Here is a 15,221-nt window from a genome sequence, read left to right on the forward strand (position 1 = left end):
AGCGCGCCCAGCACGGCGGGGAGGAACAGGAGGAGCAGCGCCGCCGCCTGCCCGCCCGCCCGCCCGGCCCCGCGCCCCTGAACCCGGCCCTCGTGGCCAGCACAGCCCAGCGCTCCCCTCCCGGCACCGTACGGCCCTCCCTCCGCAGGCTGCAGGGGCGCTGAGTAGGAAGCGGGGCGCGGGGGGAGAGACCGGGTGAAGATCCTCTTCTCCCCTCTCCTCCAGGCAAGCCCAGCCGGTACGCACCTGCGCAAGTTCGGTCCGGTAAAAGTTGTAAAACCTGCATTTATCAACCGAGTTTTTAGGTTGGAAAGAGCCATTTGGCAGTTCCTGCTATAGCCTACCCTCCAAGCACTGATGCTAATGCAAAGAGATCTTAGTTTGCTGCTTACGTGAAGATCTCGCCCTCATCTTTCCCGCCCATTAGGGATAGACTTTTTATGTCAAAAAGTATTTTGCAAATATCCCCAGGATGACAAAACAGGCTCACACACCGTCAGCATTCTACACTGCAGGAGGGATGTGGAGGGTGCAGTTCTCCAGCTGGAATATTGCTGAAATTAAAACATTCCCTGTATTTCACTGACTTGTCCACTATAGGAACGTTCCCATGAATGGAGCGACAGCAGTTAAACAACAAAATAAATAAAACACGTTACAGCAATTAAAATTATTGGGTCATGATCTTGAAAGGGGCATAGTAATCTCCGCTCTTTCAGAAGTTAATAGGATTTGGGCATGTTAAATCCTTTTCAGAATGAAATCTCTAATTAACTCTAAGGACCCCATCACAGTCTATCCGGTTTTTACTGTGAGTAAGTAGCTCCTGCAGCTTGCAAAGATTCACTTTAAGCAGGCAGCACTGTTGTCTGTGTGCTCGCAAGACTCAGAGGAAACATTTAGCAAACAGACAATTGTTTAGCAATTATCCCTGAATTCATTGTGAATTGTTTGCAGCCCAAGCATCACATATATAGTTCATGTGTGCAGTGTTCTTTGTTTACAGAACATGATTTATCACCCACACCAAATTATATTGTCTCAGTTTCCTGACCAGATGACTCTCCACAAAACTAGTGCAAAAAGAAACTTCCCAGGAAAACAGTTAACTTCAATAAAAAATCTACAGAGGACAAATCATCTGCACTAAAATTTGAGAAGCTTCTGTAATTTGTAAGCATCTTCCCCAACAATTAATGAAAATATGTTCCTCCAGTTTGCCCTTCACAACACCTTTATAATTTGTCCTTATAGAATGATACATTAATGAGGCTTTTCTTTCATGGTTAATTTGCCACATGTTGCTTTTATGCTTGGATTCATTAACCAACTAGAAGGAGCAGCTTTGTAGTCTGTATGAAGTGATTAGGATTTTGCAGGAGCCAGCCAAATCCACACAATGCCACTGTCTCCCATGAGACCACTTGCATTTGGAGGATGGGGAGTAATGCTACTGAATTATGCTTGATGTGGAAGGCTGAGAGCTGTTTTTTTCCACCCACATGGATCCAGGGATGTTCAAGCTGGGTCACAATCCAATTTTTAGGAGGTTGCGTGGCAGCTTTAGGAGAAACATTCACCTCCTGTAACACCTCTTTGCCATGACTCCTCTGAAGGTGCAGGTGCAACAACACAGTCTGTGTACCGAGTGCTCCCCTCGCAGGTGAGGGAATGTAGGCACAGCTTTCCCCTGTAGCCCAGAGCCACCGTGGCCAAGTCAGGGTCAGGGCCAAGCAGAGACTATTTCCCCCCAGAAACAAAGGAAGATGTGAGAGGCAGAGACTGCAGAGCCATGGCTCTCTCCTACATGCAAAGCAAAGTGTAAAGGTAAAGGTGCGATCCACACATTATTGCAATCAGCATGTTTGCAGAAGTTTGAGCATGCTTTTAAGCTTGTGCAGCTCTTGATGCCTTCAGTGAAATCAAAAGTACCTTCGTGTCTTTTCAGACTATTCCCTTCTTTTTTGTTTTGTGAGCGGCACCAGAATCGTAACAATTTGCTGGGGGCAAAGACAATGCCTTCAGCAGCATCCTACAAATGGTAGTTTTCTCTTCAAAACAATGTTCCCCTCAGTCACACAACTCACTTTGCTGGCTGCTTCATACTGGTACACAAAAGAAAAAAATCTGGCCTTACCCAGGAAAGAGAACAGTAGATGCCTGAAACATGAGATGCCTCTCTATGCGTAAGAGAAAGGAGACAGTTCAGCTTAATTTCTTACTCCCAGCATGGGTAAAAGTTAGGAAAGTTCAGGTAAACAGTTATCCTTACAATTCATGTCATTCTTATATCTATAAATGCATATATCTTTATGTGTATATACAAAGAAATCTATGCATTTTGACTTCTTCATCAGTGGCCAAAGTTATATCCTGTATTTTTTAAAGGCAACACTCAGTCCTGCTTTGACAGGACAATTAACTACTTTGTGGTGAAATATTCTAGCTTTGAAGAAGAAACAGCTTTTTGCAGATGTCACATAGAAATAAATTTAGGCCATTTTTTTCACCCTTCTCTAAATATCCGTGGCAAACAAGAGCAGTCCAGTTGTGAGAACTCTCTCTGGTAGTGGCATACTCTCTCTGGTAGAATTTGTTTGGCAGGTAACAAATTCTCTCGGGGAAGTTTTCTTGTGATTTAGACTTGATTCCCATGCAGCAGAAAACAGAGGATCCATCTTTCTGATAAAGCATATCATATATATGTACCTACAAGAGTCTATAGAAAAGACTATCTCCTTTGCTGAAATCATAGAATGGTTTGAGTTGAAAGGGACTCTAAAGATCATCTAGTTCCAAGACCCTGCCATGAGCAGGGATACAATTCATAAACTATCCATCAGTGGCCCATCTTAGTCCAGGATATTTTGGTTCTTTTAAAAGAAATTTGGCTCTTCCAGAAGGCTGACCTTTCAGCTAGGAAAGTAAGTCTTTCATGGGACAATTACGAGTATGATAAATGGGGAAATTCTCATCCACTGTGTCTGTGAAAAACAGCTCAGATGGCTGGTAGCACTGCACAGACCATGGAGGCTGCCATAACGGTCAGGTAGGAGGCAGTGGTCAGGAACAGAGGCAAACATTTGCTTCTTCACCTCTGACGACTCACATCCGTGCAGTTCTTTTGCAGCATGAGTGCAGCAGCCAAGTGAAACACTGTTGCCCACTCTTCCATGAAAGTCTCAAAGACTTTTTTATTTATTTGTTTTATTTTTATTTTGTGCCCAGAGAATTGAAGTGCTGGCTACAAACTACTCACCAAATTAATGTACTCAATACATGGAGATCAATTTTCATTGATGCTTTATTATATAATAATCATTAAGCCTATAAAGAAGATGAGGTAAAGGCAACACTGATAACTTTTTACTAGGACCTGCATCAATGTGATCATCTCAAGATCATACTTCGTGTTTCCTCTAATCAGTGTAGATGTTTTGCATTTTCCAGCATGAGCCAGATTTTCGTTAGGGTGGCCTCATCAAGAACAGGCGCAGCATACAAGCAAGGGCTTTGGAGTCTCTCATCTAATGTTACAATATGATCTGTTGTATATGTCTGTTAAAGACAGCACACAGTGTTTTGGGTTTGGTGTTTTTTTTTTTTTTTGTGCGTGGGGGGGTGGGGGTGGGGGTGGGTGGGATGTGTTCATGGACACAAGCTTGAAGCTATTCAAAATGCTGTAAAGACAGGCTGACTTCATTTAAGCCAGTGTTTGAAATTTATCGAAAGAGGTGCCAAGCAGATGGAGCTGGTAAGCCAGTCCTGTGATACTGCAAACTATATTTATGTTGGAAGTCAGAGATATTTCTAACTAAAGCAGTCCAAGATGCTGTGAGTAACAATAGCTTGAATATAAATCTCTTAACCAGTCTGTAAAAACTCTGGAAACCATACATTAATACCATGTTTTTGCTTTTGTTTCTGTTTTACTCTTCTCCCTTCACATTTTCTCTCTAGGTATCTCTCTCTCTCTCTCTCTCTCTCTCTTTCCAAGGGGACTTTCACTAATGTTACATGAAGGAATAATATTGCCACCTTGCAAAATAATATACCTTGTGATTAGAAAAAGGGACTGCCAAAGGACATACTGTGATAAGGTGTATGTGTCAGTCTGGCCGTAAACAGCGTTTAAATAGGGCTTAATGCAGCGCTTCTGGCCGTGGAGGAAGACTCTCGGCTCCGAGGATGGGGGACGCAGCGGAACAAAGTGGAGGCGGAACGGGAGCAGCGCAGGCTGTCGGGGAGTGCAAGGCTGCGTGGCGCTGTCCGGAGCCCAATTGTGTTGCACCGGGGAGAGCATGGAGCTGCCGGCCGGCTCGGCCGCGGGGAGCTGCGGCCTGGCGGGGAGCACCTCCGCCCGCACGCAGGAGCCGGGGGACGAGGGCGGCTGGGCCGAGGGGGCCGGCGGAAACTGGATGGCGACTCACCCCACGGTGGGCATGTGGGCCGCGCTGGGGCTGCGGAGCGCTTCGGTCCTCCATTGCCCGGGCGCTGGCGGGAGGTGGGGGGTTCTCAGTCACGCGGGGTGGGCGTCCCGCTTTCCTGCCAAGGCCCGTTGCCCCGGCTCCTGATTCCCTCCACCATGGCTTTGAGGGGCACCTCACGTAGGTGATGGCAGGAGGAGATTTTAATGTGTCGTGTTTGGTTGTATTGAGCCTGTTGAGGGGTCTCGGCTCCCGGCCCGTGAGGAGTACCGGTGGGGTTGTTGGGGAATGCCACTTGAGGTAGAGAATGAGGTTGTAAATGCTGAAACTGCACCTGGAAAACACAACCGTCCTAAACTTTTACTGCCTATTAATTGTTAGTATACTGAACGCATTTGAAAACAGTGTTTAATTTGGCTGTCATCCTGTGTTGGTGTGCTGTAGCAAAAATAGGTAAAATTCATAGCCCTTCTCCACAAAGCTAGGTCTGTTCCAGAAATAGTTGTGATTCCTTATTTTTATTTGGCTTGCTTTCTTAAGCACCGAAATAGGAGGAATGTGGAAAAACCCAGCTTGTCAGAAAACAAGTCCTGCTTTTTAATTGCTGTTGTTCCTTAAAGCTGGCTTCAGATTTCAGTGGCTTAGACAGCTCTACAAATTCTGGATTTGGACTGTGCGTTCTTAATATAACTTCTGCTTTCCTTCACCAACATTACTTTTTGGGGTTTCAGCTCACAGAAATGATGTCTCTCGATATATCTGACAGTTCTCAAATCTATGCTGCATTTGTGGTTTACTTGGACCTCTTAGAAGGTAATTCAGTGAATAATTTTTTTTTTTTGCCTTTAGGTGCTGTTGAAGTTTGTCCACTGTCAGGACCTTTCCTACAAAGTCTTTGGTGTTATTTTTGAAACTTAGTGGTGATGGCTACCTAAGAAACAGTATTTTGGCATTGAGGATTTCTATCCTGTACCCATCTGGAGCCTTTAAGAAGATGAGGGCCCATTCTCTTCCAGGCAAAGACACTCTGCATGGAGAAAAAAAAAAAAAACAGAAGAAGAGTAGGGGAAGGAAAAGGAACATGGAAAAGTGAAGTTGCAAGTTTAGTGGTTGTGCTGGTAATAGAGTCCTCATTTGTAGATTAATGTCGAAGTTACTAAGTCAGTGTTTTAGCAGCTGGGTGTTGTATGCTGCCCTGATTATGATGCTGTTTTCTGGAGAGGGTAAGGATTCCTTTAACAATATCATTTAGCAGTCTGGTGGCAGTAATTATGACAAATGCAGTGTAGTGTTCTGGTGTCTTGTAGGAGTGGAGCAGAGTTACTTGGTATGTGAACTTCTGCCTGCAATTCTGCCAAGTTGGCTTTATTGAAAAGGGACTATGTGTAGGCAGGCAGCCAGCCTAATAAAAATATTTTGTTTTCTTTTGGAGGCTGGTGGTTCTCAAGGTTAGGGAAGGGAGGGATTTTACAGACCAGAAAGCACTGTGTCTGTTACTGTTATACCTCTGAAGAAAGTGCCTCAATAACCAAGAGAAGGCTCCTATAATTCTGCAGCAAAAAAACTTTCAGACTTATCCCTTCAACCATAAGGGAAGAACTGTGTGTTATCGTTAATCATGCTTTTAGCACCTGCTCCTTCACAGTTTTAGGGTACTGATAAAGTCCAAATTTGGATTGCAGTTTTATGCTGCAGATGACTAAAGCTGTGTGGTTTTTATCTTCTTTTTGCCTTTTTGAAGCAAAGCTTTGTCAGACAGATCCCTACTCACCATGAAAAAGTGTAGCTCTAGAGTAAGCAGACGAGTACTGTTCCCCTGGGTTTCTTTAACAGCACTGTGTCTCAGAAGGCAAGCTTGACGGTTCCAGAGGGCAGTTGTCTCTCATGAGAAATCTCCTGTGAGGGGAGGGAGGGAAACAATCCTAGATGTTAACTTAAATACCAAATTGGATATTTGAATGATTAAAACTTGTGTTTTGTGTTCCGGTCCTTCTCACTGATGATGAACCTTTTTAGGGAGAAACTGGCATGAAGTGAGTTATGTTGGAGTAGCAGAACTGCAGCTCGTATGTTTACATGCACGTGAAAAAGAACAGGACAGTCTCCAAGTGATGGTGCCGATACCTGTGCATGTATTGTTGAGCCATGAGAGGTAAGGATTTGGTCAGTGTTTGGTTCACATTATCAGTAAGGTATTTAATAGGCTGCTGATGACTTGGTCAAAAGGGGATGGGGGAGAAGACAAAGGAGTGTCAGAGGAAAGCAGTACCTCAGCCTGTGAGCAGTGTTGTTTTTTTGGGTGCTGCAAGCATACACGCAAAGTTGAGATTTTAGTTTTCTAATCTGTGTCAGTCTCTGCTTTTCCCTCTCTGAAAGTGGTACGCCATTGATGTCAGCTTCCCACAGCAACTGACTCCTGCTGATAAACACTTCCTGTTGTTTAGAAGTTGCCTACACTTTAGGAGATAACAATGGATGTAAAAGTATGTGTTTGAGAGACAGGGTTAGAACATAAGACCTTCACAGCTTATGTTTTGAATATTCTTGTGTTGCTTTTATGTAGTCTGGAAAAATCTAGCAATGCTTTTTTATGTTGCTGGGCTTTAAAGTATTTAAGAAGAAAGGTCCAGGAGAATTTCTGTCTGAAAATAAATCTTTTTTTTTTTTTTTTAGTCATTTAATCTATGGGTAAGCCTGGTGTGTTTGGTTTGGTCTGCTTTTTGTTTTGAAAGTATAATTTGGCTACTTCCAACTGTAAATTCCTTTTACTTACCCAGAGTTTAATGTGTAACTGTCCCTTGAGCTATGATTTTTATACTTGCTTTCCTGACATATGCAAGACTAAGTAATTCTCAAGCAGAGGACAACTCAGCTATGACTTTGTGATATTGCAGATGTTTGCAGCCTAGAGAAATTCCACTTGAGTAGTTTTACAGTATATTTTAACTGGCCCTTAGAACAGCCTCAAACACACAGTATTGTTTACTCTCTGATAATGGCTGCCTTCTTTTGCTGGTATTTGCCATTCTTTCCTGGGATGTCTCTGAAGACCTCAACTATTTCAGCTGCATCATACGGTATTACATTTTTCAGTTTCCTCTGTTCATGCTCTTGCTAGGACCATGTGCTCAGGGCTGGCTTTACAGATCTTGCTAGTGTTTGCTGTTTCCTCTTGCTGTGTGGGCAGCAGCCTGACATAGTAGTAGGTAGCTAGTGAATTGCACTTAGCAGACTTGTGTGCACTCTAGGAATGATGTTTTAGACATACTATGGTTTTTGCTTTTTTTTTTAAGGTTTTTAGTAGTGACAGATGAGCCCCTTGCAAGCAGGCTTCCATCTTCATTCTGTTGCATATTTTTCCTAAGTGCGTATTTGTGAGGGGGAAGAAAATAACTTACTAGATATTGATGGATTTGAGTACTATATGTGCTGAAAAAATGTTTCATTTGCAAGTATTGGTCAATCGCTCCTGGGGGCTTGGTCTGAAAGAGAAATACGGTGTGTTCTCCACAACAGAGGAAAGCTGCTGAGAGGTCTTGCAGGATGGAATGCTGAGTGCCTCTCTGCAAGAAGCAGATCACTGTGTGTGAAAAGGACACACTGCTATTCACAGTTCGGACTAGATTTTAGGTGGGAAAAGAAGGCATCAAATTAGGATATGGGATCTTTGAGAAATTGCGTCTATGTGCTGAGCTGCTATGCCTGTTTAATGTAAGAGGTTTTCACCTAGGTTGGAGACTTTGATTCCTGTCATTGGATCAATGCCAGCAAATATGTTCTAGTTGGCTTTTAATGACAGTGAGAGATTGCACTGCATGTATGTCCTATCTTTTACTGTTTCATTGGAGCTTTTCGTTTGGAGCCTCTGAACTTGTTTGTACTGTGGTGATACTGTTTGCTCTGCTTCTGGCACCAGTGCAGATGGAATCCATTACTGGAAGGATGTGTGTTAGAGAAGCAAAAAGTGAATGTATCACATTGACTGAAAGTACAGTTTGTGACTAGGTTTGGGTACAGACCAACTACACAGAGCATATTGTCACTAAACAAAGGTGAATACTGGGCTGTAATGCCAGCTGAATCCATTAAAGCCTGTATGTGTTCGATAACCATAGGTGGTGTCAGACAGGAAGATTATATATGCTTATATTGTATTATTATGCTTGTGTTATTAAACAAGCATGTGCATATGTATGCTTGGCATTTCATTAGTGCTGATGCAAAGAGGCCTGGTCTGTCCTTGTAGGAAAAGACCAGCATCAACTCCTCAGCTCCTTTGCTGGAACAGTAGGCAAAAACCAGGGGGTGTAGACAGTAGCTAGCTCAAAGCTGCATAGCACAGAGGGAGGCCATTAAAAAGGCATCCTACAGAAGGAGTTGGAGGCAGTATTACAGTACTGCTGCTTCTTTGTTTTGACAGTGATGAGTGTTTTGTTGTGATTATTGATAGCAGGAGGCTTGTTAGGTATCTGATGTCTTAAATGATAGCTTTCTCATTTGACTTCCCAAGCTATAGATAGACAGAAAAGCTTTTCTACTTGGGTGCTTTGCTGTTTTGTTCAAAGCAATGCTTCAGGGTTTTGTGTTACTTGCTAAAGGTGTAGAGGAAGAGGTATGAGTACGGGTGAATGCAGCTCACTTTATATTGAAAGAAAACCATTGAAGGGGCTTGGAAAGGTGAAAACATCCTGTCCTTATTGCTAGGCCTGGAAATGTCCTAACTGCAAAAGCAGCTAGCAAATGGCAGCATTTATGGACAGCATTTCCTTGCTTAACCAGTAAGACCTGGGTCTGCAAGGGTGGTTTTCCTCTCAAAGCCACTTCAGCCAAGCTCTGCCTTCCCAGGTGTCTCATGAAGATTCCTACTTGGCTGATGCTCAGAGGATAGTGTCCTTAGAAGGCCATAGTAAAGTTGCTGTAGAAATCACCAGCAAGACACCTAAGCAAGTGATGAGCACCCTAGCCTATTATAAGGTTTCATCATGTCCACTTTATGCATGACAATTAACTGCTTAAAGCAAAAGCTGTTCCGCTTACTAAGCTCACTGTCTGCTTCTACAAACAGCTTGCTGAAAGTTGATCATCCTGCCCTGCCAGTGTAAAGCTGCACTGAATCACAAAATTATGGGGTCTGGAGCAAAGTGACCACCAGTGTCAATGGTAGTCTCACACAGTCTGAGAAATGGCTTCATGGTGTGCATGCATGCTCTTAGAAAGAAGATTGCTGAATCTTCTGTAAATAAAGACCTGGAGAATAAGATGCAACTTCTGTTTATCTTGGATCACTGACAACCACACACAGCTGGCTAAGGTTTGGAGAACCTTGTGTTTGTATGCCTTTGAATTTAGAAGTGATTCATACTTGGGGAGGAATTTGTCAGTCCATTGGCTGAGACATCTTTGCTGCTAACTGTTGCAGATGACACTTTAGTACACACCAGGTACCCAGCTGTCAGTACATTCCAGAGTTGTAGCTCCTCAAATCGGAGGGAGCAGTTAGTCCTGCTTCAGAGCTAGCAGCAGTGACTTGCATAAACGAAGCTCAGCAAGTGTAGGAGAACAGTGTTGACAGCTGGATTTTCTAGATAGTGTCGAAAGCCTTGTGGCTTTCCAGGGACCCTTCCAAGAACCAGGGACTTAGATGCTGGATCTGATGGAGTTATGTGTTGTCTGTCCTAGACAAATAACATTGTCCAAGCAAAATGCTACTAATAACACATCAGATTAAATGCTGTGTCACTGCCCTGTTTCTATTTAGTACAGAATTGCTGGAAATGAAGGATAAAGTCAGTTGCATGAGGTTATGGAGACTGCAAAGTTTGGTTTAGGCTAAGAAGGAAAGGGTTATTTCATTAAAATGGTAATTTTAGAAAAGGAATACATAAATGCTTCAATTTTAAAGCTGAGAAACATTCTTAGAAGCAAATCTGAGGACCAGAAGTGATTTATCCTCTTTTAAATTTGTAGTTTGTGAAACAGATCTTCCTCTAATCTGAAGTGGTTTTGCTTGTAAGAAGTACTGTTACTTTAAATGCACTGCAAGTGTGCCATGCATCATCTTCACAGTTTTGTCAGTAACTCTTCTGCTATAAGCATCACTTGAGTTTACTCATACAGCAAATCACACATTGCAAATGCAATTAATTGGTTTTAAATGCAAACTCTTCATTAATAGTTTAAAAGTGATTGTTGTGGCTCATACAGCTGAGTTGGTTATGCAGTGTTATGATTGAACAACGTACAGCTGGTGTGTCTTGTAGAGCTTTGCTGAATTCTGATTCCTCCCTTTTGCATGCTTTGTTTTGTTCTTCAGTTTCCATGAAAAAAAAAATTATGTTCCCTGGGGTTTCAGTTCCTTTTCCCGACCAATGAGGCACGTAGTGTAGACAGCAAAGAAAAGACTTTCTCCCACCACCACATGATACATTGTATCTCAATGATACCACATGATACAATGTATCTCAAGGCACTAAGCTAATATTGTTGCCTGCCCTGCCGCTAGGTCCGGAATAGTGGCGAGCCATGCTGTGCTGGTTTAATACTGTTGGCTAAATTCAAGGTATTGTGCTTTATGGGAGGTTTCTTCTACCTTGGTTCTGTTGTCATGAGGCTTATTCAAAAAAGTCAGGTACAGTGGTGCACACTGATGCACAGAGTAATGATCTCTGTGTAGTGGTACAGAGACCAACTTGTGCTAACTCTCCAGCCCTGCCTTGTATGGAGGAGAGGGAGCTGTTTGGGCGGGCCAAGCCTGCAATGAATTATTCATCCAAGTATAAAGGGCAGATTGAAAGCTGTTGGCTTTTTTGGTATGGAAGGCAGTAGTTCCATTTCAGTTTAATGAAGCTCTATGTAACCACTATAAAACATCTCTGAGCATTCAGTTTTATTGCTGCTTCTCAGAGGTGCTTGCATGGGACAAACCACTGAAATACTCTTGGTTTTTTGTTTTTGGTTTTTTATTTTTTTTTTTTTTTTTTTTTACTTTTTGGATACAAGTTAAAACCTCAAGCTACGGCTGAAGTTCACCAGTCATATACCTGTTTCTTTCTCTGGAATGAGATGTTATTTTGTTAGGAGTGGATCAGTAGGAAAGACGGTACGGATTTCTGATGTGTGTTGAAGGCCTAGGTACTTGTACAAAAGTCTTTTATGAATAAAAGAAGATAGTGAGAGATGGAAAATTCCTCTCTTGGATGGACACCTTCCACTAGACCAGGTTGCTCGAAGTCCCATCCAGCCTGGCCTTGAATACTGCCAGGGACAGGGCAGCCATAACTTCTCTGGGTAACCTTTGCCAGTGCCTAACCAGCCTCACAGTACAGAATATCTTCCTAATATCTAATCTAAATCTACCCTTTTTCAGTATAAAGCCATTTCTCTTTGTATTCCTTTGAATTTCAGTGGGCCAAGAACACTTCTTACTACTTCCCCCCCTCCATAGACAGTGATAGATAGTCAAAAGGATTAAAAGAACTATACATTTCCTGTAATATTTCATCTTTTTGTTTGTGGCAGGTAGCAAGTGCAGTGAAATTGGCACAAACCCAGATGTTCTCTGACTTCTTCTTTGAAATTGCTGCTGCTGCAGAGAAACTGAACATGCTGGATGCAGAGACTAACAGTGATGCCTTCAGGGAAGGAGAGGAAACACAGGCATCTGATACAGACTTCCTGAATTCTGAAGCTTGTTATTTTGAAAGATACCCTCTCACTAATCTGCAGATGTTCAGCACTGCATTATGGCTAGTTGTGGTATGCATGAATGAGAGCTCTTGTTTTGGGGCTGCCTGTATTGAGAAAAGTAGCAAGAGGAGAAATTTGCATTTACAGTTCTAATTCTTTATGTCAATAGAGGCTGATTCCAATTGTGCAGTGAAAAGCATTGGGCTCTGTAGATAGTAGTGTTAGAAGATCATCCTGAGGCAATGGCCTAAGTCTCTGTGCTCTTTATATAAACCCTGAAACTCAGTATCCTGAAAAGTAAGTTAAGCATGTGAAGAAATGTCAGTTGTCAGGATGTGGCCAGTTTTGGGATCATGGTGTATCTTCTAAGTCTGAATGCATAATGGGGGGAAATAAAGGTTCAGATATCTGTGCTTGGCAGTATAAGAAGAAATTATGGGTGGTAGGAAATCTAGAACTAAGACCTCACTGTAACATCTATCCCACTGATATACTAGGAGGAGAAATGGTGACAGTTACTAAAGAAAATAGGAAGGAGCTTCTGCCCTGGCTAACAGGTGAATAAAGGCCTCTGACCGAGTCTGCTTCCAGATACAGGACTGTCCACATTTAAAATAAGTTTGGTTTCTCTGGGTCTCAATCTCTCCTGGGTAGTTGTGCCCTTCTATTTGGCTTTTTATTGTCAGTTCTAATTTGCATTCCCAGGACAGATGTTAATATCTGCTGCTTCATAAAAGCCATGTATAGTTCTTTCCTCAGAGTCTCTGCCAGTAGCAGTATGAGTCTCTTGCAGGTGTCTCTTTTCTGTTGGTGGCCAATACAGTATCTTTTGTTGTCTTGTTATGAATGTGCTCATGGTTGGAGAACCAGAGTATGGCTTTTCACAGCCTTAGTATCTGTTGCATGAAATAACTAATTATGTTGTATTGCCTTGCTTGCATTATATATGGGCCAGTGGTGAAAGCAAAAGAAAAGGCACTTCTGAATTTAGCCAAGCTGAATTACGAACAGTTCAGAACACAGATGGATACTTAAGGGCGTCATGGGCTTAATAGCATAGTCTTTCCAGGTTGCTGATTATTCTCTGCCACTTTTCATTTGGCTTTTATTAAGGGATCAGAGAAGTTTCAAAGGAAGATAATGATTAAAGTTTGAAAGCTGGTGCATTTAGAAAGAGCCTTATTTTCAGCTACAGTGCCCAGCTTCAGAAATGCATGTTTTATGGTGAGTGAGATCTTAGGGGTGTGAAGTGAGTGGAGATTTCTGTTTTAATTTTCCCACACACACTGCATAGCTGACCTCTCCGCAGACTGTAAACTGTCCTGGCAATATCAGATGAGCCCTCTTGCACCTGATCTTGAGCGCAAGGAGAAAGCTCCCTGTGGAAATGCTTGTGATGGCGAGTGTTACTGTTCTGCCTCAGGACACTGTGCTCCTGCAGTACTTGCTCAAACAGTAGACTCTGGGAAGAAGTGTTGTTCTCAGCTCTGTACTGAAAAGTAACTGACATGTTATTCTTAAAATAAGCTGAACAGGAAAAATGCTTAACTTTGTCTTGAATTTTTAAGGATGACATTATTTATGTGACTGTTTTGAAGAAGTCTTGTGGCTTCTAGTCTAGACAGGGAAGTAGAGAAACCTGGCTTCAGTTCCTGGGTCTTCCACAATCTGGCACAGAAGTGTGGCACAGACTGGAAGACTTACTTCTGCAAATAGAACAAGTCTTAATTATTTTGTCCTCTAACTGAACACCATGTGTTAGTCAACTAGATTTTTTTTTTAACTTTTTTTTTTTTTAATCTAATGAAAACAAGGCCATTAATGATTGTCCTGCTTTGATTGTGGTAGTTGAAGGATGGTTGAGGCATGTGCACAATAGTATAGCTAAGCAAAGCTTAGAAGCATGTGTTATTTCCAGCAGAGATGTATGTAACTGAGTACATTTTTATAAGATTATTTGTAATTTGATTTTGTTGCTTGATTATACAACTTTGGATTTTTGTTAGAATAGATATTATACTTTCTTTTGTGAAGACAAATTTGCAGAATAAACCCAAGCTGAATAAAAATAGCAGTAGTGCACTTCTACTGTTGTGCCTTCCTTGGGTGGTTGTGGGCTCCTTTCTAACGGATTGTTTCTTCTTCTAGGATGAGAGAGATCATGAAGAAAGCATCACTCCCACAGGATGATCCTGACACCCCGCTGTCAGTTACTTTGGCCATAGTTGAATCAGATTCCACAGCAGTCTATTATAAAATGACTGATGGCTTTGTACTACCAGATCCTCCTGACTATACTGAAGATACGGACAATAAACAGTGCAGAAAGAAAAGAAAGCTTTTGAAGTGATTAAGACAAACACTTTTCTTGAGCTACTGTCCTCAAACATAAACAAATCCAGGAACTTATGTAAATAAGTTGTGTGCTAAAGTCTGCCTTCTGCATATCAAGCATCTTTTCAGGGAGAACAGAGGCTTGTGCAGCTGTACTGTAATGAAATGCCATTTAAAGTATGAAATGAGTCGCGCTTTGTGACTAATAAATATAATTGTGAGATGTTTCCAAAGCTAGTCTCTTCTTTGTATCTGGTCAGGTGCATAACAGAATAAACACATCCTTACCCATATTGTAAATATTTGTTAAACATAAATCTTAAGGGGTTTCTGGTGAAAGTACTGATACCAAGTTAAGGGCATTGTAGTTTACATATTGTCTTTGTCTTAACACTGTCAGAAGCACTCATGCCTACCTCCCAGCTTACATTTCTGAACACTTACTTTCTTTGCTTTTGGAGAAAAGACTTTTCCACAGAAATACCTTATTTTAAAACTTCCTCTGCAAAGGGAAAATATATAGCAATAAGAGAGGCTACTAGAAGAAAGCATAGGCTAGTAAAAGAGGGGTCCCTGTATCTGCCTGAAGTACCTGTGAGCAGAGGCCAGCCCTTCACATGGTGGTAGGTTATGACTAGATCAACCACACCTCGAAGTGGTGATCCAGGGTAGTGTTACCTATGTAGCTGGATGCACACCATGATAAAGGTCATGATCCAGAAGCACCATTAAGCGCCTGTTTCACATACAGTGTTGGACAATTGTCTAAGAACC

General features: G+C 42.2%; 1 protein-coding gene across 1 annotated transcript; it reads left to right on the forward strand.

Moving 5' to 3' along the window:
• The first annotated feature begins 3,988 nt into the window (after window positions 1–3,988).
• TSEN15 (tRNA splicing endonuclease subunit 15) lies at window positions 3,989–14,674 on the forward strand. Its single transcript, XM_061452104.1, has 4 exons — window positions 3,989–4,436; window positions 5,159–5,240; window positions 6,444–6,579; window positions 14,262–14,674. The coding sequence occupies exons 1-4, from the start codon at window positions 4,146–4,148 to the stop codon at window positions 14,461–14,463; spliced, it is 711 nt and encodes a 236-aa protein (XP_061308088.1). The 5' UTR covers window positions 3,989–4,145; the 3' UTR covers window positions 14,464–14,674.
• The last annotated feature ends 547 nt before the right edge of the window (window positions 14,675–15,221 follow it).

This window comes from Pezoporus flaviventris, unplaced genomic scaffold (genome assembly GCF_033815535.1).
Source record: "Pezoporus flaviventris isolate CSIRO_AGI_PZ_B2104156 unplaced genomic scaffold, CSIRO_AGI_Pfla_v1 ptg000013l, whole genome shotgun sequence".
In the NCBI taxonomy this organism is placed as follows: Eukaryota; Metazoa; Chordata; class Aves; order Psittaciformes; family Psittacidae; genus Pezoporus; species Pezoporus flaviventris.

Excerpts from the sequence above, each read along its gene's own strand:
- TSEN15 (XM_061452104.1), top strand. The coding sequence starts at position 4,146 with ATGCAGCGCTTCTGGCCGTGGAGGAAGACTCTCGGCTCCGAGGATGGG. Across the intron at positions 5,241-6,443 it reads TTACTTGGACCTCTTAGAAG|GGAGAAACTGGCATGAAGTG; the intron begins GTAATTCAGTGA and ends GAACCTTTTTAG. Across the intron at positions 6,580-14,261 it reads GTATTGTTGAGCCATGAGAG|GATGAGAGAGATCATGAAGA; the intron begins GTAAGGATTTGG and ends TTCTTCTTCTAG.